General features: G+C 43.8%; 1 protein-coding gene across 5 annotated transcripts in view; it reads left to right on the top strand.

Annotated features, from left to right (window-relative positions):
* PRICKLE2 (prickle planar cell polarity protein 2) overlaps positions 1-25,932 on the top strand; it is a 347,221-nt gene extending 321,289 nt beyond the window's left edge. For 4 of the 5 annotated variants that reach the window (XM_081246314.1, XM_081246317.1, XM_081246315.1 and 1 more), the window contains one exon: positions 19,925-25,932. In XM_081246314.1, the coding sequence (XP_081102440.1) occupies positions 19,925-20,799 (875 nt within the window). In that variant the 3' untranslated portion in view covers positions 20,800-25,932. The remainder of the gene's footprint in view (positions 1-19,924) is intronic. The other variant, XR_014016859.1, reaches the window with a different exon arrangement.
* The last annotated feature ends 394 nt before the right edge of the window (positions 25,933-26,326 follow it).

A 26,326-nucleotide genomic window follows, 5' to 3' on the forward strand; every position in this document is an offset into this window, starting at 1 on the left:
TGATCCATGGCAATTGTATCTCAACTAAAAAAAAACCTTTTGAACCACCTCAGAAAATAAATCACAGACTCTCAGCTGGGAGAAGCTTGGAGAATCTCTGGTGGAGGTTCAGAAGAAGAGCTGGGGTTTAGAGAGAAGGGATTGATTCAGGATCCTTCTGGTCTTTGCAGCAGAGTTGGGACTGGACTCCAGTTCCTTTGCTTTCCAGACCAGTGACTTTTTCCTTTGCCCTAGTAAACACAGTTCATAATAAATATACAATCCATGGAATTTCACAAATGAAAATTAAAGGTTTGACTGAGGTGAAAGGAGAGAGGCCTGTCTGCAGGGCCAAGACTCGGGTGAGGCACATCAGAAGGAGTGCTAAAAGCTCAGTACTCAAGATAAGCAGTATTTTAGTGCAGTATTTTAAGAATCAAAATTCATGCAAAGTTTTATGATTAACAAAATATAAAATCTGTAAATAAAGATAGGGTCAGTTTTACTGACTTTTTCCTTTTGCCTCAGGCTGCAGTTTTGCTGGGCATGGCACTGTTACAGTGCAGGGATAGAAACTGTAAGCAGAAATGTTTGGATTTTAACAGGAATCAGTGTTGGTAAGCCAGTATTTCCCAGAACGTGTCCTTTTGAGTCAGGGTGGAGCCAGGTTGGCAAGGTGTTCTATTGTCTAAGTATGGAAAACAATGCATTTTTCTATCTTCCTTCAGAAAATTCCTACTGCACTTAAGCCAGTTAAAGGTTTTGAGAAGACCTTCAGAAATTCCCAAATTTATTTGCCCACAAATATTCTTCAGCATAATCCAGAGAGGATACTTTGGAAAACTTCCTTGATTCTCAGGATGGCTCCGTGTCAGGTTGGCAAGGTGGGAGGGGAGAGATGTGAGGGCCTGGGCGGACTCTGGATTCTCAGCCCCTCCCAGGTAAATAGCTACTTTTTCCATCTGTGTGGAGGGCGAGCCAGGTCAAGCCCAAGTTCCCTCAGGAAGTCAGGTGAAGGACACAAGACTGGCTGAGACAGGAATTGGAGATGGAGAACAAGAAAGGAAGTACCCAGGGCCGGGTTCAGTGTCTTTATGCTTTCCAAGAACCCACTCCTGGCTTTAGTGGCTCTCTTCTAAGGATCAGGGCAATAGATTGGTGCCAGCTTTGTTTTTGTTGATGAGAAAAGAAGGAGGGACAGGATAGAGCAAGGCGTGCTTCCTCTCCCTCTTTCTATGGGTCCTCTGGCTCCCTGGCCAGAGCTCTGGGGGCCTTACGTGCTCAGATACAGGTCTGTTTGACACACACCTTCCTAGATGTGTTAATGAGAAACAAGGGATGCCAGGCTTTCTTTCTAAAATCATGAGTTAATAGAAAGCACCCCAGACCTTTGCTGTTCCAAGTGTGTTCTGTGGACCAACCACATCAGCATCTCCTTGTTAGACATTCAGAATCTTGGACGCAACTCCAAAAGCAGTAGATCCAAATTTTCATTTGAAGATGATCCCTGGGTGGCTTGCATGCCTGCTAAAGTTTGAGAAGAAGCTGCCTTTGAATGTCTGGAGACCTCATTCAGTCCCTGCCTTCATCACTAACTCCCATCGTTATCCCTGACTTTGGGCAAGTTGCTCATCTTTTTTTCCATTTTCAGTTCCTCATCTGCAGGTACCACTGCCTTCCTCTTGAAAGATGGAGGCACCAATGGAAACTGTCTTAAATCGAAATTAATAATGGAGCAATAATGATTACTTGTTAATTCTTACCTAAGAACTTTATTCTTTAGCATGATTTTATAAGACCTTGGTTTTTAAGAACCCAAAACCATGTCTCCCTTTCTATACATGCGTCATTTTGCATCCATTCATTGATTAATTCATCCATCTTTCCATTTTTCCATCCCCACCCTTTTATCCATCCTTCATACCATCTGCCCATCCATTTAAAAGCCACCCCATCTACCTGTTCTTCGTTGTATCCTTTCATCCACCTAGCAGTCAGTTCAGTAATGGGCTGTGTCATACATGGTATCATGAACTTCTATGCCAAGAACGGTACTTTATCAACGCCCAGCTAGGGAACTTGAGAAGCAAGAATGCCAAGTTTAAAAGGGTACATTGTATACTGTCTCTTAAATCTGTAAACCACTTTCATCCAAACTCCTGCGCTCCCTTATCAAGCTGGCCAACACTGGTGGGAAATGCATATGCTTAGCGGGGAAGAGAGGCTTGTGAACAGGCAGGTTTCATAAATGTGTGCATATGCCTAGGGATGAAGGTGTTGAAGTTCCCTGTGCCTTCCAGTTAAAAAGGGAAAATAAAAAAGAAAGAAGAAACTTTAACCCTTCAGACCCAACAAAGCCTAGTATTAGCTGCCAGTTTGACCCACGTGTACTAGCCATATAAGTCTAGTAGACTAGACAGGCTCGTGATGAAGGGGATGAATTACACATATTCACCTTTTAAATTGTCTTGAGCACATGCTTGCCTCTCTTGGTGGTACTCTTTATAAATTTTTAATAGATGTGTAACAAACAGAAATGTGCATACATCATCGGTTGCAGCTCAGGGAATCATCACACCCAGGGCACAACTTCCTGGGTCAAGCCATAGCCCATGACCAAGGCTGCAGCAACTCCCTTAGCGTCCTCCCACCCGCCACCCCTCCCTCCTCTCCAAAGTAAGCACTGTCCTGACTTCACAGCAGCTTGGGTGAGTTTGGGATAGTTTTTAATTTTCTATAAATGGGATCGTACTGTGTGTATTCTTTTGGGTCTGGCATCTTTTACTTTATGAGATCCATCCGTGCTGTTGCAAGTAGCAGTAATTCATATTTATACTGTAGAAAACTACCCATTAATGAAAAGGATTTCTTTGAATTGCTGCTGCTGGTTCAAAGTTTGGATGTGTCGCTGGATCTTTACTTCTCTGTGCCCGTGTCCCTCCTATGTCTAAGAACACTCCTGACATATTCCTTTTACTCACAGAAATAAAAGACAAGAGGTCGGAGAAGAGTTCTGAAGTAGCTGCTCTGTGATCGTAGGCAAATCATTCCATCTCTCTGTTACCCACTTGAAAAATTGCGTAACAATTCTTAGCAACTTGCTGTATGACAATATGCAGAAAAATACTTTAAAAGTGACAAATGTGGGGTGGAAGACATTGAGAACATACCATCTGATTTCTCTGCACCAGCACTGTTCTAAGCACTTTGTGTATTAACACACTTAATACTCACCTTCACACAGATGAGGTAGATTCTACTATCATTCCCATTTTACAGCTGAGGGAACTGAGGCACAGAGCTGTCCAGGGTCTCTCCTGAGGAGGTACAGCTGTAAGGGAAAGAACTGGAGGGTGATGGTGAAAGCCAGTGCTCTCCTCCGCTGCCCTGTGCCCCTCGCAGGTGCTTTATCAGTGCTGCCTACAGGCGCGGGCAGGACGGTCTCAAACCCCTGTTGACCTAGATGAAGCTCCCTCTGGCTCCTCTGTTCACCTTCCTGGCCTCACCCCTGCTGCTGTCCTCTTGCTCACTCTGCTCCAGTCACACTGCACTTTTGTCACTTCTTAGAGCACCCAGAATTTTCTCTGGTACAACATGTTCTCATTCCCTCTGCCTAGAATACTTCCTCCCCACCCTCTTGGCTTGACTGGCTCCTTCGCATCCTCTGTGTCTCAGCCTAATTATCACCAACACAGGGTTCTTCGCCAACACTCTGTCTAGGGAGCACCAGCCTTTTACCGTAAGTCCCCTACGTACGAACGAGTTCAGTTCTGAGGCACGTTCATAAGTCGAGTCTGTCCGTAAGTCCAACAAAGTTAGCCTCGGTACCCAACTAACACAGTGGGCCATATACCACTGCTTTTACACTTGCTTCTGGGCATCCTGGGCTTGAAATAAAGATACTGTACTACTGTACTCTATACAGTACTGTACAGTAAAGTACACAAAAGCACAACCACTTGTAGAGGGTGCACGCACGTGACCACGTATGCCAGACACGTGAAGTAACTTACATGATTGGACATGTGAGTGCACGTTCGCATCTTTGAAAGTTCGCAACTTGAAGGTTTGTACGTAGGGGACTTAACTGTATTCTCCGTCTTAGCATCGTGTTTCTTCCCTGCCTCCTGATGACCATATAATAGCTGTAATGGTGTGAGTCAGTCATCTATTCTCCCTGTACGGTGGAATATCCTCTTGAGGCGCTGCCTGACAGGGCCTTGTTCACACTTGTACTCACTCACAGTGCCTGGCCATGACAGGGCTTCATCAAAAGCCCTTTTGAAGAGACCAAGTGGGTCTCTGGTCCCTGGCTGCCTGCTCTCTACCATGGGGGAGCCATTTCACTTCTGTCCCATGGAATCAAGTGTTTCCTGAGCAAATACTCCAGTGTGGTCTGCTTGTTGACTTGGGCTAACAGGTCTTGGAAAGCAGCTCGGGGTCAGTGTGAGCGCAGAGCAGACGCCAGCAAATCATCTTCAGGCGGTTTGAATTTTTTGCGAGTCCTTTCAGTTAGCAATGGGCTTTGTGATAACGCAGCCACATTCCCCCAGGGAGCTGAGGCATAGTGAAAACTGACCCCACGTGTTTCCAAAAATGCCGCTTCCTGGTTTCCTTCTTTGCTCCTGTTTCACATATCCATCTGTTACTGGGGTAAGTTTATCAGGAAGTTAATGAGCAAGTCAGCAAGTAGACAGTAAGAGACCTCCGGTCCGAACACGAGTTTTGATCCTGATCAGGCTCGTTCTTGTGGCTGTACCAGGTCTGTGAGGTTTGTCAGCGATGCACCTTTAGTCCTATGGTAATGCTTGTCACTTCCCAACCACGCTGGTTCAGAGGCATCTTCCTACCACAGTGCTGCTCCAAAAACAAAACCTCTGCCGTCACGGAAACCAGAATCAGCCATGGCCCTCTCTGGAACCAGCTGGTCTTCAATTTGGGCCAGTCTCACGGTGTGTCAGGAATGGGGGAGTGGCCCTTCCCTGAAGGGGGCTGGCAGGCCGAGGTGGGGTTAAGGGGGTAGGCAGATGTGCCCGCTCCCACCTCCCCTCCAGCCTCCCCTCCCCCATAGCAGCTGTTGAAGGAAATTGTTTCACGCATCTGGCGCCACTCTCCCTGGTACCACAGGAGCAGATGGCAGACGCGTGCCTGCGAGCGCTTATGACCTGCTGGTCACTTGGGACACGCTAGACAGGCTGGTGATCAGAGGAAGGAAGGAAGGAAGAAAGACGCATCGAGGGCTCGAGATCTCAGAAGCTTCAAATGGGGGAGGGAAGTAAGACAGCAAAAGACTTAAGCCCAGGGAACTTCTGAAACCCACTGAGGGAAGGACAGGCTGTCAGGAGTGGGTTTGTTGAGAAGAGTTTAGAGAGAGAACAACTTTGCAGTTCCCCCGATTTGGGAGACTGGCCACACCCAGCCTAGGGGAACACATTCATCCTTCTCTAGAAAGAGGGTGCGTCTGCCCTGGCTAGTGGTAGGCTTAACCACTGTTGCCCCTGGAGGGTCAGGAACAAGTTCTCCTTAGTCTACCATCAGCAGCTCCAGGATTGAAACTGTTAGAGCAGTGGTTCTCCATCAGGCTGACTTTGTCCCCCTGGAGATATTTGGTGTTGTCTGGAGATAGTTTGAGTTGTCACAAAGGGGAGGGGGAGGGTGTTACTGGCATCTAGTGGGGAGAGGCCAGGGACGTTGCTTAACGTCCTACAATGCACAGGACAGCTTCCAGCACAAAGAATTATCCTGCCCAAGATGCAGATACTACCAAGGTTGAAAACCCTGGATTAGTGTCTCTGAGGGTACGGGCTTTCCTGGATTAGAAGCACCTCTAGTTGCAAAGAAGATTGCCCTTGAAGCTCTGTCACAAGTCCGGCAGCGTTCCTCTAATCCTCAAGTGTGTGTGAATCACCAGAGGATCTTGTGCAGAAGCAGATTCAGATTCTGCAAGTCTGGATCGGCTGCCGTTGCCCCTGGTCCACAGGTCACGCTTTGAAGAACAAGGGGTTTTGAGTTTGTTCATAATCTCCCCCCGCCCCTTTCCTTCTCCCTCTCCCCATCTCCCCATCCCCACATCCCCACTCCCCACTCCCCCAGCCTTCCCTGCTGTACTGTGTTCAAACCAGTCTGTGTCCTGTCACCAAGGAACATGTGGTGGTGGTTAAACTCCACTGCCTAGATGACAGGTTCTCTGCAGCTGTTGCCAAGTTGAAGTTCAGGGTGTTGATGAAATCAGTCGACTTAGCTGGGGAAAAAAAGATCCCAAGGGACCTAAGCAGACTACCCACATGCACTTAAGTCAGCTGGTACCCCAAAGCTATTTTTTATGGTCTCAAGACAGTTAGCCTGGGTAGAGCCCTTGACTTTTGGTGATGCTCAGATGTGATACAGCTTCACATTCACATTCACGTTCTAAACCAGAGGTTGCAACTGTTTCTAGAAAGGGCCAGATAGTAAATATTATACACTTTGCAAGTCATGCAGTCTCTGTCACAGTGACTCACTTCTCCCATTACAGCAAGGAAACAGCCATAGACAGCATGCAAATAGATGTAGTTGTGTTCCAATAAAACTTTATTTACAAAAACAAGTACATAGTGAGCTGGATTCGGCCCATGGGCCATGGTTTGCAAACCCCTATTCTAAACAATTCCTTTTTCTTCATGTCTCTGCTTCAGAAAAAAAATAGATTGGGAAAACCTTACTAAATCATCAGTATGGGTTGTAAATGTATAGAGGGCAAAAAGTGAGTAGATATTCTTTCTTTTACTGAATTGCATCTTTCAAGTTGGCAGAAACACAGTTCTCTGCCTACGCCAGTCGTGTTTTTTTTGTTTTGGTTTGGTTTTTCTGTTCGTTTTCGCAGGGGTGGAGTAGGGCTAGAAAGGGCAATAAATGAGGAACAGAAAGAGGTGCCAGAAGAACCGCCAGTACATTTAAGTCTGCATTTTCTTCTCTGTGGCTTGAGCGAACACCTTCTGCTCTTAGAATAAATAGAGGGAGGGAGCACCGCAAAGATTGCCCTTCTCTTCCATCAGACCCAGAGCATTCTTTGAAGGTAGTGATTTTTCTCACTGTCACTGGCTTCTGGCTTCTGTTGAGACCTCGTATTTGCAGTGAGGAGGCATTGCTTGGACAGAAATGCTGGAGTGTTGTTTAAAGCGCCCTGGCTGCATTTTCGGGTTGACAGTTTAACCACAGGGAACCGCAGGCTAAATTCGATACTGATGTCTCCTTGTTGGGGCACGTCCTGTTGGACCTGAGGGAAACCCCCAGCCCCTGCGGCGTGTGGACACTTCTGTCGCTCCTGGCCACGCTGACCCCAGGGATAAGGATAAATCAAGGCGTTTAACTCCACGGTCACCATCCAGCGCCTCTCACAAAGCCTGCTTTCTTAGAAGAGGAGAAAACCCTCTCTGTCTATTAATAAGACGGAGTTCCACTGGAGAGGAAAGAGACCTGGCATCTGTGTCTCGTGCTGCCCGGTGGGATCTTCTGCCAGGCTCTCCAGAATGTGTTGGGGCCCTGAAGGTGCCAGCGTTAAGTGCGGGGTCAGACGATGGGCTTCCGCCAGAGCTCCCTGGAGAACTTAGTGTGCAGTTTCCACCTCCCATACCACAGCTGTGCTCATTCACACGTACACACACACACACACAGAGTTACGGCTTGGGCAGCAAGAAAAGTAAAGTTCATTCATTGAAGAAGAGCAGAGTGGCATTGAGAACCCCATTTGGTTGGACCGTATTGATTTGCAGTGTTTTGTTTGTTTGTTTGTTTGTTTTGCGTTACGCGGGCCTGTCACTGTTGTGGCCTCTGCCGTTGCAGAGCATAGGCTCCGGACGCGCAGGCTCAGCGGCCATGGCTCATGGGCCCAGCCGCTCCGCGGCACGTGGGATCTTCCCGGACCGGGGCACGAACCCGTGTCCCCTGCATCGGCAGACAGACTCTCAACCACTGCGCCACCAGGGAGGCCCGATTTGCAGTGTTTTGACACTGAGTCTCATGCTACACAGACAAGTGGAACAGAGAGTTGCATTTCCCCTGGGTAGAGAAGTCAGCCCCAGCTGCAGTTTGGAGGCACAAATTATTTTTATTATTATTTTAGTGGCTCATCTTCAGTGAACATCATGATGTGTCTGGTCCTGTGTGGCTCGTCTCGGGTTCGTTCATTCATATAATCACGCCTTCAGCAAGTATTTGTTTGTGTTTACAGTTGGCTGGGTATAAATTTCTTGGAGCATGTGCTCTTTCACTGGGGACTCTTAGGCCTTGCTTGCTTTCTTCCCATGTATTGAATACCAGCTACTGAGATCGGGGCTAGCAAACAGGAGCCAGCTCCTGCCTCTTGGAGCTTATAGGCTCGCCAAGGAGATAGAGAGGAAATCAAAACTACACAGATTTATGGTAGTTGTGATGAGGCTTAAAAACATAAGGTGGGACTTCCCTGGCAGTCCAGTGGTTAAGACTCTGTGCTTCCACTGCAAGGGGCACAGGTTTGGTCCCCGGTCAGGGAACTAAGGTCCTGCATGCCACGCAGCATGGCCAAAAAAATAAATGAAAACGAAAGGTATGTATTTTCTCACCCAGTCATCACTAAAGCTTTTGAACTCAGGTACTGTTGTTAGGCCCATTTTACACATGCATCTCAAGAGGTTCAGAAGTTGCCCCAAGTCACCTTTCAGTTCTGCTCAGAGTGAGTTAGAGAGGGAAGGAGTGTTTCTTACGGTTAGGTGTGAGCTGGGATAGTATAGGTCCATCTTGGGGACATGGAAGCTGCTAATTTAAACAGATCACCAGCAGTGTGATCAATAAGACAAAATATTTTTGCAGTTTGAGGGGCTAACTATAAACCACACGTTCCTCTAATATTGGAGAAGCCCCAGATGGTGGGCTGTGTAATGAACCGCCAGAGACAGTGAGCTTGATTCGTGTGACCGTGGGTTTTTTGGTTCCTGATGGTTGGCATGCCACTCATCCAAATTAAAATCGGTTAATCTTTAAGTCCTGGCCTGCTCCAGGTCAGAGGGTGGTTGCTTTTTCCTAGCTGTGGGCAGTGTGAGGATTCATTTACCTTAACTCCACCAGCAGGATGCCCGGCACTGCTAGTTCCAGTGTGGTAAACGGGGGGCAAGATCCCTGCTCCCAGAGGGCATCCATTTGGCTACCAACTTAAACATAAATTTAAGAAAATGAGTCAGAGTGGGGACTTTAAACAAGGGTCAAGTGCTACAGAGAGACTGTTTCGGGGTGGGGGACAACTTTGCTCCTTGAGAAAGAACAATCAGGGCGGGCACCATGGAAGAGGTGATATTTACATGAGGTCCTTAGTGATCAAAAGAAGGCAGCCGTGCAAAGGGGAGAGTTTTCCGTAAGGGGCTGATATGAGCTTGCTGGTGTGTGTAAGCGCGACTAACGCAGAGTCAGCCAGGGAGGAGCATTTAGTCCACGGTCTTGGAGAGACTTTGACATCTGCATAAGGTTTCTGGATTTGACCAGTAGTGAAATTAACCACAGAGCCGCTCTGTTTAGAGGCAGGCACACAATTATTGCTCATCTCTGGGCAACACTGGCCATTTTGTGTATGCCCTGCGTGTAAGAAGCCCCTGAAGAGGAATCTGAGTTAATAAATGAGAACATACACATTTCTCCTGTCTGGAGTGAGCCGGTGGCCTTTCCAATCCTACCTGCATATCTCCCAGCTTACGTTTAAGTAAAACTGATAGTGGACTCTGAGGTTGAGCAACAGGGCTCTCTAGTTCTTGCCAGAGGACTTTTCTTCTGTGGGAATTGGAGACGCTGAAGGGTATCCTGAGATTTCCCAGGAGGCAGAAGTACAGTTCAATAGGGCATCATCACCTCCCAGCAGAGTGGAAGCTATCCTTCCTCACATTTACTTCCTCGTTGAATATGAATGTATTCACACACAGGACATTCTCCGAAATGCATGACTTTGGGGCTTATAAAAGACAGGTTCAGGAAAACAGCCTGTTTGGGAATGTATAGTATTTGCTAGATTATTTACCCCGACCCTGATTCCAAAAGCCCCGCAAAGATCATCGCGCCCACCCATGTAGCTTTTGTTTCTCGGTGTGATTTTTGAAGGATTTTTTTTTCCTTCCTTATTAGAGTTGATCTGCTCAGGCTAGTCATTCATCATCTTGCGTTGCCATCCTCTCCGCTCTGCCTTCAGCTTGGAGAGGTTCTGGAAGTGATTAGCTGTTGTAAATCAGCTTTTATGATGTGTATGTCACAGATAAGCAGCTCGGAAAGCAGGAGTCGGAGAACTCCACTCCTCTTACCCCACCAGTTATCCCAGTAATGAAATTTTAAAAAAAGAAGAAGTGCCTGGAAAGTACTATGTTTGGCAGAATAGTTTCTTTGTAGGCATATCCAACGTTTAAACTGAACTCTTTAATGAGAACACTGCATTATTTTTACACCGTTTTATTGAGTTATAACCTACATAAGGTAAAGCAAACAAATATTTAAACTGCACCTCAAGGGATTTTTACGTGTGCATCCTTTTATAATCATCACCCAGCTCTAGGTAGAGAACATTTCCTGCGCCCTGGACATTTTCCTGTGCCCCTCCCACTCTTCTGACCTCTGTCACCACAGACAGCCTTAGCCTGTTCTTGAACTTCTCGTAAATGGAATCGTATTGCCTGTACTCTTTTGTGTCTCTCAGCATTTTCTGTGAGATTCACCCATGCTGTCCGTGTAGTTATTCATTCTCGTTGTGTAGTATTCCAGTGTAGCATGGTTTCTCAACTGGGGTATTATTGACATTTGGGGCTGGATAATTCTTTGTTGTGGGGACTGTCCTGTGCATTATAGGGTGTTTAGCAGCATCTCTCTGGTCTCTACATACTAGACACTAGTCGCATCCCCTACCCCCAGTAATTTCCCCTGGAATTGAAAACCATTGCATCACATGACTATACTACAGTTTTTAAGAAACTTTTTATTTGGAAATAACTTCAAACTTATTGAAAAGTTGCAGAAATGAAACAAACAATACCCGTAAAGTATTCACCTAGATTCACCTATTGTTAACATTTTACCCGTTTGGTTTATCATTTGCCCTCTCTTGTGCACACACGCGCACACACACACACACACACACATCTGCACGCAGTGTATTTCTGAACCATTTGAGAGCAAGTTGCATCCATCTTGGCCATTTACTACCATATACTTCCATGTGTATTTCCCAAGAATAAGGATCTTCTCTGACATTATCCTAATTATCAGTTAACCACAGTATATTTAGCATAATACATTTATTAGTTAGCCCATGTTCCAATTTTTGCATTTGAGGAAAACTTATCCTTTGTAGCATTTATTTTCATTACAGTGCAGGTTCCAGTCCAGGGTCAGGTATTGTATATAGTTGCTGTAGTTGCTTAATATCCTTTAGTCTAGAACATTCACTCAGTCTTTGTCTTTTATGATACTGAATTTCTTTTTAAAAATACAATCCCTTTTCTTCTTAATAGAATATTTCTCATCTGCGGTTCGTCTAGTCTTTCCTCCTGAATCCATTCAGGGTATGTGTTTTTGACTGAAAGACTCCGTAAGTGGTAGTGTGTCCTGCTTAGGGAATCCCATCTGGAGGGACATGGTGTCAGTGGCACCTCATCAGTGATGGAGGTGATCAGAGTGTTGTCTGATTTCTCCACTGTAGAGTTACTAAATTTTCTGTTACAGATAATAAGCGATATGTGGGGAAACACTTAACACCATGCAGATATCCTGCTCCCCAATCAAATTTTACCCCCTAAATTTAGCATATTTCGTGTCTTGCATGAGCCAGTCTTTACCTACAGTGGTTACAAAATGATGATTTTCCAAATCCAGCACTCCTTCTACATGCACACTCCAGCCTATTATGTACAAGAGCCCGCTCTTCTCCCCCATTTATTTATTGGTATTTTTATCTGTTATCAGTATGGATTCATGAATTCTGATTTTCTCAGTGGTTTATAAATCATTACTGTTTGAATGTTCAAATAGCCTAGCTTTGGCTGGTGGGATCCCTTTGAAGTTGGGTTCTGTATTCTGAAAACCAACCCCCCTTCATTTTTGTTTTTTGTGTTTCTTTTTTTTTTATTGTTACCGGGGGCATTTATTTATTTAATTTGTTTAACATCTTTTTGTTGTTGTATTTTATTTTATTTATTTTTTTATACAGCAGATTCTTATTAGTCATCCATTTTATACACATCAGTGTATACATGTCAATCCAAATTGCCCAATTCATCACACCACCACCACCACCACCCTGCAGCTTTCCCCCCTTGGTGTCCATACGTTTGTTCTCTACATCTGTATCTCAATTTCTGCCCTGCAAACCAGTTCATTTGAACCATTCTTCTAGGTTCCACATATATGCATTAATATATGATTTTTGTTAGTCTCTTTCTGACTTACTTCACTCTGTATGACAGTCTCTAGATCCATCCACGTCTCAACAAATGACCCAATATCTTTCCTTTTTATGGCTGAGTAATATTCCATTGTATATATGTACCACATCTTCTTTATCCATTTGTCTGTCGATGGGCATTTAGGTTGCTTCCATGACCTGGCTATTGTAAAGAGTGCTTCAATGAACACTGGGGTGCATGTGTCTTTTTGAATTATAGTTTTCTCTGGGTATATGCCCAGTAGTGGGATTGCTGGATCATATGGTAATTCTATTTTTAGTTTTTTAAGGAACCTCCATACTGTTCTCCATAGTGGCTGTATCAATTTACATTCCCACCAACAGTGCAAGAGGGTTCCCTTTTCTCCACACCCTCTCCAGCATTTGTTGTTTGTAGATTTTCTGATGATGCCCATTCTAACTGATGTGAGGTGATACCTCATTGTAGTTTTGATTTGCATTTCTCTACTAATTAGTGATATTGAGCAGCTTTTCATGTGCTTCTTGGCCATCTGTATGTCTTCTTTGGAGAAATGTCTATTTAGGTCTTCTGCACATTTTCAAACTGGGTTGTTTGTTTCTTTAATATTGAGCTGCATGAGCTGTTTATATATTTTGGAGATTAATCCTTTGTCCGTTGATTCATTTGCAAATATTTTCTCCCATTCTGAGGGTTGTCTTTTCGTCTTGTTTATGGTTTCCTTTGCTGTGCAAAAGCTTTGAAGTTTCATTAGGTCTCATTTGTTTATTTTTGTTTTTATTTCCATTACTCTAGGAGGTGAATCAAAAAAGATCTTGCTGTGTTTTATGTCAAAAAGTGTTCTTCCTATGTTTTCCTCTAAGTGTTTTATAGTGTCTGGTCTTACATTTAGTTCTTGAATCCATTTTGAGTTTATTTTTGTGTATGGTGTTAGGGAGTGTTCTAATTTCATTCTTTTACACGTAGCAGTCCAGTTTTCCCAGCACCACTTACTGAAGAGACTGTCTTTTCTCCACTGTATATTCTTGCCTCCTTTGTCATAGATTAGTTGACCATAGGTGCGTGGGTTTATCTCTGGGCTTTCTATCTTGTTCCATTGATCTATGTTTCTGTTTTTGTGCCAGTACCATATTGTCTTGATTACTGTAGCTTTGTAGTATAGTCTGAAGTCAGGGAGTCTGATTCCTCCAGCTCCGTTTTTTTCCCTAAAGACTGCTTTGGCTATTCGGGGTCTTTTGTATCTCCATACAAATTTTAAGATTTTTTGTTCTAGTTCCGTAAAAAATGCCATTGGTAATTTGATAGGGATTGTGTTGAATCTGTAGATTGCTTTGGGTAGTATAGTCATTTTCACAATATTGATTCTTCCAATCCAAGAACATGGTATATCTCTCCATCTGTTGGTATCATCTTTAATTTCTTTCATCAGTGTCTTATAGTTTTCTGCATACAGGTCTTTTGTCTCCCTAGGTAGGTTTATTCCTAGGTATTTTATTCTTTTTGTTGCAATGGTAAATAAGAGTGTTTCCTTAATTTCTCTTTCAGATTTTTCATCATTAGTGTATAGGAATGCAAGAGATCTCTGTGCATTAATTTTGTATCCTGCAACTTTACCAGATTCATTGATTAGCTCTAGTAGTTTTCTGGTGGCATCTTTAGGGTTCTCTATGTATAGTATCATGTCATCTGCAAACAGTGACAGTTTTACTTCTTCTTTTCCAATCTGTATTCCTTTTATTTCTTTTTCTTCTCTGATTGCCGTGGCTAGGACTTCCAAAACTATGTTGAATAATAGTGGTGAGAGTGGGCATCCTTGTCTCGTTCCTGATCTTAGAGCAAATGCTTTCAGTTTTTCACCATTGAGAATGATGTTTGCTGTGGGTTTGTCATATATGGCTTTTATTATGTTGAGGTAGGTTCCCTCTGTGCCCAGTTTCTGGAGAGTTTTTTTCATAAATGGGTGTTGAATTTTGTCAAAAGCTTTTTCTGCATCTATTGAGATGATCATATGGATGTTCTTCTTCAATTTGTTAATACGGTGTAGCACATTGATTGATTTGTGTATATTGAAGAATCCTTGCATCCCTGGGATAAATCCCACTTGATCATGGTCTCTGATCATTTTAATGTGTTGTTGGATTCTGTTTGCTAGTATTTTGTTGAAGATTTTTGCATCTATATTCGTCAGTGATATTGGTCTGTAAAAATTTTCTCTTTTTGTAGTATCTTTGCCTGGTTTTGGTATCAGGGTGATGGTGGCCTCATAGAATGAGTTTGGGAGTGTTCCTTCCTCCACAATTTTTTAGAAGAGTTTGAGAAGGATGGATGTTAACCCTTCTCTAAATGTTTGATAGAATTTACCTTTGAAGCCATCTGGTCCTGGACTTTTGTTTGTTGGGAGCTTTTTAATCACAGTTTCAATTTCATTACTTGTGATTGGTCGGTTCATATTTTCTATTTCTTCCTGGTTCAGTCTTGAAAGGTTGTACCTTTCTAAGAATTTGTCCATTTCTTCTAGGTTGTCCATTTTATTGGCATAGAGTTGCTTGTAGTAGTCTCTTAGGATGCTTTGTATTTCTGTGGTGTCTGTTGTAACTTCTCCTTTTTCATTTCTAATTTTATCAATTTGAGTCCTCTCCCTCTTTTTCTTGATGAGTCTGGCTAATGGTTATTAATTTTGTTTATCTTCTCAAAGAACCAGCTTTTAGTTTTATTGATCTTTGCTATCGTTTTCTTTGTTTCTATTTCATTTATTTCTGCTCTGATCTTTATGATTTCTTTCCTTCTGCTAACTTTGGGTTTTGTTTGTTCTTCTTTCTCTAGTTCCTTTAGGTGTAAGGTTAGATTGTTTATTTGAGATTTTTCTTGTTTCTTGATGTAGGCTGTATAGCTATAAACTTCCCTCTTAGAACTGCTTTTGCTGCATCCCATAGGTTTTGGATCGTCATGTTTTCATTGTCATTTGTCTCTAGGTATTTTTTTATTTCTTCTTTGATTTCTTCAGTGATCTCTTGGTTATTTAGTAACGTATTGTTTAGCCTCCATGTGTTTGTGTTTTTTACGTTTTTTTTCCATGTAATTCACTTCTAATCTCATAGTGTTGTGGTCAGAAAAGATACTTGATATGATTTCAGTTTTCTTAAATTTACTGAGGATTGATTTGTGACCCAAGATGTGATCTCTCCTGGAGAATGTTCCATGCGCACTTGAGAAGAAAGTGTAATCTGTTTTTGGATGGAATGTCCTATAAATATCAATTAAATCTATCTGGTCTATTGTGTCATTTAAAGCTTGTGTTTCCTTATTTATTTTCATTTTGGATGATCTGTCCATTGGTGTAAGTGAGGTGTTAAAGTCCCCCACTATTATTGTATTACTGTCGATTTCCTCTTTTATAGCTGTTAGCAGTTGCCTTATGTATTGAGGTGCTCCTACGTTGGGTGCATATATATTTATAATTGTTATATCTTCTTCTTCGATTGATCCCTTGATCATTATGTAGTGTCCTTCCTTGTATCTTGTAACATTCTTTATTTTAAAGTCTATTTTTTCTGATATGAGTATTGCTACTCTAGCTTTCTTTTGGTTTCCATTTTCATGGAATATCTTTTTCCATCCCCTCATTTTCAGTCTATATGTGTCCCTAGGTCTGAAGTGGGTCTCTTGTAGACAACATATATATGGGTCTTGTTTTTGTATCCATTCAGCAAGCCTGTGTCTTTTGGTTGGAGCATTTAATCCATTCACGTTTAAGGTAATTATCGATATGTATGTTCCTATGACCATTTTCTTGATTGTTTTGGGTTTGTTTTTGTAGGTCCTTTACTTCTCTTGTGTTTCCCACTTAGAGAAGTTCCTTTAGCATTTGTTGTAGAGCTGGTTTGGTGGTGCTGAATTCTCTTAGCTTTTGCTTGTCTGTAAAGCTTTTGATTTCTCCGTTGAATGTGAATGAGATCTTTGCCTGCTAGAGTAATCTTTGTTGTAGGTTCTTCCCTTTCATCACTTTAAGTATATCATGCCACTCCCTTCTGGCTTGTAGAGTTTCTGCTGAGAAATCAGCTTTTAACCTTATAGGAGTTCCCTTGTATGTTATTTGTCATTCTTCGCTTGCTGCTTTCAATAATTTTTCTTTGTCTTTAATTTTTGCCAGTTTGATTACTATGTGTCTCGGCATGTTTCTCCTTGGGTTTATCCTGTATGGGACTCTCTGCGCTTCCTCGACTTGGGTGGCTATTTCCTTTCCCATGTTAGGGAAGTTTTCAACTATAATCTCTTCAAATACTTTCTCTGGTCCTTTCTCTCTCTCTTCTCCTTCTGGGACCCCTATAATGTGATTGTTGTTGCGTTTAATATTGTCCCAGAGGTCTCTTAGGCTGTCTTCACTTCTTTTCATTCTTTATTCTGTTCCGCAGCAGTGAATTCCACCATTCTGTCTTCCAGGTCACTTATCTGTTCTTCTGCCTCAGTTATTCTGCTACTGATTCCTTCTAGTGTATTTTTCATTTCAGTTATTGTATTGTTCATCTCTGTTTCTTTGTTCTTTAATTCTTCTAGGTCTTTGTTAAACATTTCTTGCTAAACATTTCTTGCATTGTCTCGATCTTTGTCTGCATTCTTTTTCCAAGGTTCTGGATCATCTTCACTGTCATTATCCTGAATTCTTTTTCTGGAAGTTTGCCTATCTCCACTTCATTTAGTTGTTTTTCTGGGGTTTTATCTTGTTCCTTCATCTGGTACATAACCCTCTGCCTTTTCATCTTGTCTATCTTTCTGTGAATGTGGTTTTTGTTCCACAGGCTGCAGAATTGTAGTTCTTCTTGCTTCTGCTGATTGCCCTCTGGTGGAAGAGGCTATCTAAGAGGCTTGTGCAAGTTTCCTTATGGGAGGCACTGGTGGTGGGTAGAGCTGGCTGTTGCTCCGGTGGGCAGAGCACAGTAAAACTTTAATCCATTTGACTGCTGATGCGTGGGGCTGGGTACCCTCCCTGTTGGTTGTTTGGCCTGAGGCAACCCAACACTGGAGCCTACCTGGGCTCTTTGGTGGGGCTAATGGTGGACTCTGGGAGGGCTCATGCCGAGGAGTACATTCCAGAACTTCTGCTGCCAGTGTTCTTGTCCCCACGGTGAGCCACAGTCACCCCCTGCCTCTGCAGGAGACCCTCCAACACTAGCAGGTAGGTCTGGTTCAGTCTCCCCTGGCGTCACTGCTCCTTCCCCTGGGTCCCAGTGCGCACACTACTTTTTGTGTGCCCTCCAGGAGTGGAGTCTCTGTTTCCCCCAGTCCTGTCGAAGTCCTGCAGGCAAATCCCACTAGCCTTCAAAGTCTGATTCTCTAGGAATTCCTCCTCCTGTTGGCAGACCCCCAGGTTAGGAAGCCTGACGTGGGGCTCAGAACCTTCACTCCAGTGGGTGGACTTCTGTGGTATAAGTGTTCTCCAGTCTGTGAGTCACCCATCCAGCAGTTATGGGATTTGATTTTACTGTGATTGCACCCCTCCTACCATCTCATTGTGGCTTCTCCTTTGTCTTCGGACGTGGGGTATCTTTTTTGGTGAGTTCCAGTGTCTTCCTGTCGATGATTGTCCAGCTGCTAGTTGTGATTCTGGTGTTCTCGCAAGCCTCCCTTCGTTTTTTACTTTTAACACTTCCTTACTTTTTGGCATAACAAGATGTTCCAGTCTCATCTTTTACCTTCCCTCCTCCTATCCTGGAATTAGCCATTTCTCCAAAAAGTCCTGCCTGATTCCTTTTAATGGGGAATGCTAGAAAATACCACAATTTATTTATCCTTTCTCCTGTTAGTTGACGTTTGAATTGTTTTTAGTTCTGGACTAGTATAAAGAAAGCTTCTCTGAATACCCTTGTACATTTTTTGTATCCATAAACTGATTTCTGTTGGGTATATAACCAAGGCTGGCAATGGAAAGTCACAGAACAGAACAACAAGGACTACTGTATAGCACAGGGAATTATATTCAATATCTTGTAGTGACCTATATTGGAAAAGAATCTGAAAAAGAAAATTTATATATTTATATATATGTGGAAAGAATTTATATATAATGTGTATATATAGAAAGAATTTATATCTATCTATCTATATATAGATATAAACTGAATCACTTTGCTGCACACCCGAATCATTGTAAATCAACTGTATTATAATTTAAAAAATAACATACATATGTACATACATAAATAAATAAAAAGAAGGACACAGGATCTCCACTCTGGTTATATACCCAACAGAAATGAGTACCTTAAGTCCACCAAAAAAGTGAACACAGGTATTCAAAGCAACTTTGTTCATAATTCATGTGTGTATATATATATACACACACACATAATATATATACGCATACACACACATACATATATATATACACATATATATGTATATTTAGATTTAGTGGGTATTGCTACGTAGTGTTTCAAAGTGCTCGTAACAGTTTTGTGAGGGGAGCGAAAGTTGTTGGCCCCGTTAGGTGGGGTAATCGGTGGCAGGGGTTCTAATGGGCCAGTGCAATCCAAAGACGTGTTGTCTGTGACCAGAAATGGCAATGTTGCTCATTTTTCCATTGATAATGAGTGGGAAATGCTGAGATTTTGCCACCTGGTCCATTCTTAAACTGCTGTTTTAGAGAGTGCTGCTTTAAGATGGGCAAAATGGAAGTTTCTGAAGTCAAGAATCTCCTGCTACCTTCAACATGGTTTTCATCTCAGTGATGGCAGTGACAGCATGTAGGGAATGCAGGCTCATTGCTAGGGGCTCCTGCTGTTAGAGAGCATTCGGGTCACTGCTTTGTTTTAAAAAGTGTCTCCCCAGGAGAAGGAGGAATGCCCCCCGGAGTCCCACTCACATCTTCTGGCTGCTAGGGCCCCATTTGGAACCCTGGGCCCATTTGGAACAGTCATTTACTAAATACCCTGAGAGAGTAAATATCCCTCTGTCTACACCCAGGGAACCACTTAGTTTTCAAGATATCTGGGATGGAGGCCCAGGGACAGCAGGCAGAGCAGGAAATTCCTGGAGGTAAACATGGAAGTGAACTGGTCCAGTATCATGGGACTAGACTCTAGGCTCAGTGTTGCTTGGAGCTGCTTGGGCATGGCCCGGCCTCTATAGCTTAAAGGTTCTTTGTCCAAAATATCTCTCCTGTGGAGCTTATAGTTCATCATTAAGACCAGCGAGGTGACTGAGCACTTTTTAAAGTGAAATTCTGAACAGAAGAAACATCACTTATAAGATACATGATGGGCTCTTAAGTAATTTTGATGAACCTTTGGAGGAATTCATGACTATTAAAAAAACATCTCGTGGATGCATTTTACCCAGGTGTCCCCTCTAAGTGGACACTGGCCCACTGTGGAATGGGGAGAGCCCTCCTGCATACTTTCTGAGTGAGCCTTTGTGCAGTGTGCAACTGTGCAACCGTATGCAGCGACCCTGGATAGATAACGGTTTAGGTGACCCACAGCGACGGACTCCCATGGCTCCACGTTTGTATTCACCTCTGTGAACCTTTCCTCTCTCTCCCCCAGGCCTCTCCGCGGATGGTGGTGCCAAGCGCCAGGAGCACCTCTCCCGGTTTTCCATGCCCGATCTCAGCAAAGACTCTGGGATGAACGTGTCCGAGAAGCTGAGCAACATGGGCACGCTGAACTCGTCCATGCAGTTCCGCAGCGCTGAGTCCGTTCGCAGCCTGCTCTCCGCCCAGCAGTACCAGGAGATGGAGGGAAACCTCCACCCTCTCAGCAACCCCATCAGGTACAGAGACCTGCAGGCCCACGGAAGGATGCATCAGAGCTTTGATTTCGATGGGGGGATGGCGGGCAGCAAGCTGCCGGGGGCGGAGGGCGTGAGGATCCAGCCCATGAGCGAGCGCACGCGGCGGAGAGCCACTTCCCGCGAAGACAACCGCCGCTTCCGACCTCACCGGTCCCGGCGATCCCGACGCTCTCGCTCAGACAACGCCCTCCACCTGGCCAGCGAGCGCGAGGCCATCTCTCAGTTAAAAGAAAGGCCCCCGCTGAGAGCCAGGGAGGACTATGATCAGTTCATGCGCCAGCGGAGCTTCCAGGAGAGCCTGGGCCAGGGGTCCCGGAGGGACCTGTACGGCCGGTGCCCCCGGACTGTATCGGACCTGGCTCTGCAGAACGCCTTTGGGGAGCGATGGGGACCCTACTTCACTGAGTACGATTGGTGTTCCACCTGCTCCTCGTCCTCGGAGTCTGACAACGAGGGCTATTTCCTAGGAGAACCCATCCCCCAGCCCGCCCACCTGCGATACGTCACGAGTGATGAGTTACTGCACAAATACAGCTCGTACGGCCTCCCCAAGTCTTCCACGCTAGGTGGCAGGGGACAGTTGCACAGCAGGAAAAGACAAAAGAGCAAAAACTGTATCATTTCTTAATCCGATGGGGGTCAGGGGATAGGGGAAGATGGGAGGTAAGAATGTAAATTCAGAAGCTTGCACTGTTTTAAATTTTAAAGCTCTTTGCTTTGGTGGTTCCAGGGAGAGATGAGAAGAGCTCTCTGTTGATGGCGGCAAGGTCACTGACTGACTCGATAGGTAGTCTCAGTTCTTGGCATGTTGAATATTATTTGCACATTTCACTTTGGAAACGCTCTAGACTCTACGGAGGCCAGGGTTGGTCACCTCCTTCCCGTCCGTCTGTGTTGAGCTGCCACTGGCAAGATGGCAAAATTGTTTCCCGCTCGCTTATATATATATAGCCTCTCTGGTTCTCTTCCTTTTAGGACCCTTTTTCCAGTACGTAATTTGTTTATTAGCCAGGACCCAAGACTAAGTTATTTACATGTCCATTGTAAATGCGATGTAAATGAGAGTTCTGATAAAATATTTTTGTATTTTGTAATATCAAAGGAATTTCTATATCGTAGGACTCAGTGGAGCCTTGCATGCACGTCCAGCATTGTCTTTGAGTAGTACTCCAAGGTGGTCCAGGACCACTTTTTTTTTTTCTTTTTTCTATACAAATTTGTTACATGTCAGTGAGACCTTTTTCAAAGGAGTTTATTCAATTTGGCTTTTTGTGGCTGAAAAAAAAAATCACCTATTACACCCAAAGCATTTGATGCTCCATCTCTCTTGAGGAGCCATCCTTAAGTCCGCTCCCAGCCTCAGTAGAATCTCTTCTCTACAAAGTGATAGTAACTTTTTTTTTATTTATAATTGCCAGCGTAACTTTTGCCAATTAGAAAAACCAACCAGTGTCAGTCAGGTTCCGTGAGAAACGCCATCCCTGCTGGGAACATTGAAGTTGCTTACCATTGATCTATCCCTTGGGGGAAATAAAGTGTCTGTGAGTGGTGCGGTTTGTGTGATGTCAGCATGACATTGTTTTGAATGTGGCATTATTTCCTGGTGCTTGTTTCCTGGATCGTATTATCCGCTTTCCTTTACCAAGGCAGACAGCTGCCTTAGCCTGACAACCGGTTGTCCTCAGCGCAAATGAACTTCAGCTTTGGGAATTTCGGGCCAGAAAGGTTCTGAGGGACTCTGGGAGTGATGGTGCATTCTAGGTCGTAGGTCATACGTGGAGAAGGAACAGGTCAAGGGTAGAGACTGAAGGGGAATATGAAGGAAGGTCAGAGCAAAGAAGAACTTCTGGAAATGAAGTAGAGGAGAGTTGACAACCATCTCGAATAGCCCCCAGTGCTTGTGGGAAAAAAACCCAGTTTAATGCGCTCCGTAACCAGAGTATCTGGGTTACCCAGAAAGATTGAGCTGCTCAGGAGATTTCCGTGTTATGGTTTTGAAAAACAAATGTTGCTGAAAGGGGGGTTTCCATTTTGAACTTTGGGGACCGTCAGTCAGATAGAAGATGGGCTCAAAAGTGAGTTTGCTTACAGAAGACATTTAACGGTTGTGTTGTTTATAGTAAAATAAAACCTCCTGCCTTGCTTCAGTTAAAAGTGAAGCGCTTGCTTTTACTTCCATTCTCCTCGTCCCCTTCGTGGATTGTGGCAGTTGAAATAATCCATCAGAGGACCCACCTCTAGTGAGGTGTACCGTCGATGTAGTACACAGTGTATCAGTGGCCATCGGCCATGGTGAGGCGAGTGTGGTCTCTCTTCACTACAGTAGTTAATATTTTCTAGTATTTTTTTATGGGGAGAATGTGAAAAGTGGCTTTTTAGACACCATCCCAAATGGGTCTGGGGGAAGGAAGGCTGTAAAGGATGTGAAAGTGGCACTCCATTCAGGATGTATTAAAGTAATTTGCTTTTCAGGTATTACTAAGACATTTGTCATTGTCACTGATGTTTTAAAACAGCAATGCGAATGTTGGTTGTGGCTGTTTTCCGCATGCTTTCTTCATATCTAAATGCTTCATTAATTATCCAAGCCTCTGGAGAATTAACTCTATTACGTTTGTATAGTGAGTTTGTAAACTGCTTGGCAAACTGATTAAGAAACAATGTACACCACCACGCTACCAGCGTGTGGCAGGTTTCTGGTAGAAATCGGGCGAGTCCAATTTGGAGTTCTAAGTTGCTGGATTGATGAGAATAGAAAGGCATTTTGGAAAAAGAAGAGAGAGAAAAGAGTAGATCCTTTAACTTAGTAAATAACTGAAAATAATGTCTGTCCTCTGTGGCCTGGAATCCAAGGAAAGAAATTCTCCTAGTGAATGTTGCTTTCTAACTCTTCCTTTTTAGAGTACCTCTTACATTTCCCAGATGAGGCTTTAACCACCGTCAGCAGAAAGAAGAAGGTGGCCTAGAAACTGACACCTAATTAGTGCCCAGAGGGAGAGAGGAATAAGCAATTTCAGATCTAGCTGCCCAAGGAGCATCCATCAGCTGAACTGGTCAGAGCTGGAGGCGTGTTGAGATGCAAGCCTCAGGGTCAGACGGTCTGTAAGCAAGATCACCTCCATCTGGTCCATCACTGCCAATGTCTCCTTCCCACCCCACATGCAGCCAGGCACCTTATGGAGAATGCCGATGGAGGACAGGTAAATTCTCACAATGAGGATGGAACCTGCAAGTATATGCCTTAGAGACAGCAGGATATCATTATATTGGGAGTTCCTCCTTTTAGTGATAACTTACACGTAACATCCCAGAATCCCATTCCCTAAAATTCAACGCATTCATTTCCGAGGCAATATCTGAGGGTCCTTGCCTGATCTTCACCAGGAGCTCTTCTTGGTCAAGTTTCACCTGTGGGTGAGGCTCGCACTCACCTCTTCTTAGATCATCCTTTCATCTTTAATAAGCTGTTTTTAGAAAAGTACAACAGTTTATTTTCTTTGCTAATGCCTTGGGTTTTGTTTTGTTTTGTTTTGTTTTGTTTTCCTACCTCTCCTCATATTGATCTTCTTATCTTTTGGATAAAACCCCACTTTAGCGTTCATTTCATTTCCTGTTGCTGCTCAATTCAGTGGCAACAGAACTGGCCCTTTCCCAAGCAGAAGTCAGTGACAGTTTCCTGAATGGCCCTGCCAATGCATATCACCCTTGATATTACGAGCAAGTTTGTTATTAGCAGGCTGGTGGCATTCAGGTACTCTTCCATCTGTCATAGAATTCTGGGATGTCTACCAAGTGTGACGGTAAATGAGGTCAGGGAAACCAGAACCATACTTCCCATTTTGCAGGTGTTCAAGGGGGGAAATTTTTTAGTGTTGGTTGTTTGACCCCCTCTTTTTATATTCACCTTCTGTTCTCTGGTCCTTTCCACCCTCAGCCAGCCCCGTGAACAAGCAATTTTGCGTTTCTCACATGCGACCTGAGGACAGCTCTTTCTCATTCTCTTTTCCCATTCTGTAGGGTGTTTCTTCAATACACCAAGATTATATTTCTCTCTCCTGCGGCAGCTCTCTGCTTCTTGGGTACCACCAGCCATTGTTGAGTTCAGGTGGGGCCAGTAATACCATATTTGTAGCATGTGCTCTGCCATCCCTTCAACCTGGGCAGATATAACCAAGGTACCACTGTATACTTTCCCAGAGAGCATGGCTGCAGCCTCAGAAATCTTTGCAGCTCTCCAACCATCCAGGACTAATTGATCAGAACTGATTTTATTTGTCTGATAACGAATCTTATTTGTGAACTGATTCTTATTTGTCTTTCTACCTTGGGGTCTTTTGCCATTGGCCCAAAACAGTACACCAGCCATTTAGGAAGCATCATCCATAAATAATTGTGAGACTCCAGTTTCTATGCCCCCGTATTGCAGATGCTAAAGGAGGCTGACTTCTTTAGGCTAAATGAAGACAACTCTCTTGGGCCTCCTTTTCCATTCTCGTGTTCTTGGTCCTATCACAGAGGTCAGATAAGAGTTCGTCCTATTCTTTGTCTAATCCCACCTTCTAACAGGAAAGAACACAAAAATTTAAATTCCGAGGAGAAGTGCTCTTTGCGTATTTCTCTCTAACAGAAACCAGATGCTAATGCATAAGAAGGAGAATCTATGACAAAGGAACGTGAACCATGGCATCAGTCATCTGAGGATTTCATGCCAGAAGGGCTGCTATTAGCACTGTTTAGCACCTTCAGGGCTTTGAAAAGGGCTCTGCGACAGCATTCCAGGTACAGGACACAGCCAAGCCTCCTCTGCATATTTGGAAGGCAGTTCCAGATGGCCGCCTTTTGAGGTGCGTTTCTTAAAGCGCAAGAGAAGTGGAAATGAAGAGAGTTTTGCCTAGCCTCCAGTGACCGGTCCCTCTGGGGCCTCAGCAGACACCAGAGCCTGTTCGTCTGACCCCTCGGAAGCAGTCATCAAGGTTAGGATCAAAAAAGGATTTCAGTCTTTTTCCATTTTCTCATAGTAGGAGCCCCTTCAACCCAAGACTCCCATAAAATATAATGTACTGTTGGGAGCTATACTGTTTTATAAGCTTACTTCCTGCTGACAAAACTAGCTTTCCCCAACAGGAATAAAAAGGCGGGGTGGGGGGAAGTCACGTAGTGTTAGAAAACATTTCTGTGATTTAGATACGATGACTCTGTAGAAAAAAAAAAAAAAAAAAAAGCCTTGTTCTAGCCTGAGAGTTTTCTGAGACATCCCTCACCCTACTGAGTATTTGGCCATTGATGTGCTCTAGGTCACTGACCAAGCTTTGCTAAATTTTTCAGAGAGTGTTAGTCAGACCTCTCTAGTTAATGTCCATGTTTTTCCATAAAGCATTTTGGTTCTATCATGGACCCTAACTTCACATGCTGAGACCTATGGGTCCTCCTTATTCCATAGTAAATTAGGACTTTGGCAGTTTTCCCGCTCCTAAACACATTCTTTCCTGTACAGGATCACTTTGTCCATCTCCTGCTTTAATTCCAAGTACGTAAACAAAACCTCAAAGGGCCTGAGAAGGTAAGGCATGCCAGAGTCTGTGTTGTGTGTCGGGTGTCAAGCTCTTTGTTAAGAAGGTCTGCAGTAGACCTTTGGTGTGGGCTCTGCCAGAGACTGTCGTGAACACTTTGCTTGAGATCCGTGCCCTGTAAAATGGATATGATGTTTTACTGATGTCTGTAATACATTTGTAAACTTCCAATAAAATTTGAATAAAAGAAATGTTGCCATTCTTCTCAGTCTTCCCTTGCTTTCCAGGTTTTTGGAAATCGTTGACTTTGAGGATCTCAGCAAAAGAAGAGAGGCTGCACGTGTCAGGGGGGTGAGATTTGCTACGAAAGGTGAACCTGATTGTTTAAATCAGGATTTCTCAACCTGGGCACTATCCACATTTTGTTCCAGTCCATTCTGTGTGACAGAGGACCGTCCTGGGCATTGTAGGATGTTTAACAATACTGCTGACCTCTACCCATGGCCAGTAGCACCCCTCCCCCTGAGATGGACAACCAAAAATGTTGTCACATTAGGATAGCTACTATTTTAAAAAAAAAAGAAAAGAAAATAACAAGTGAGCGTGGATGTGGAGAAATTGGAAAACTTGTGCACTATTGTTGGG

The sequence above is a fragment of the Mesoplodon bidens genome (genome assembly GCF_964165515.1).
Source record: "Mesoplodon bidens genome assembly, chromosome: 10".
NCBI classification, from domain to species: domain Eukaryota; kingdom Metazoa; phylum Chordata; class Mammalia; order Artiodactyla; family Ziphiidae; genus Mesoplodon; species Mesoplodon bidens.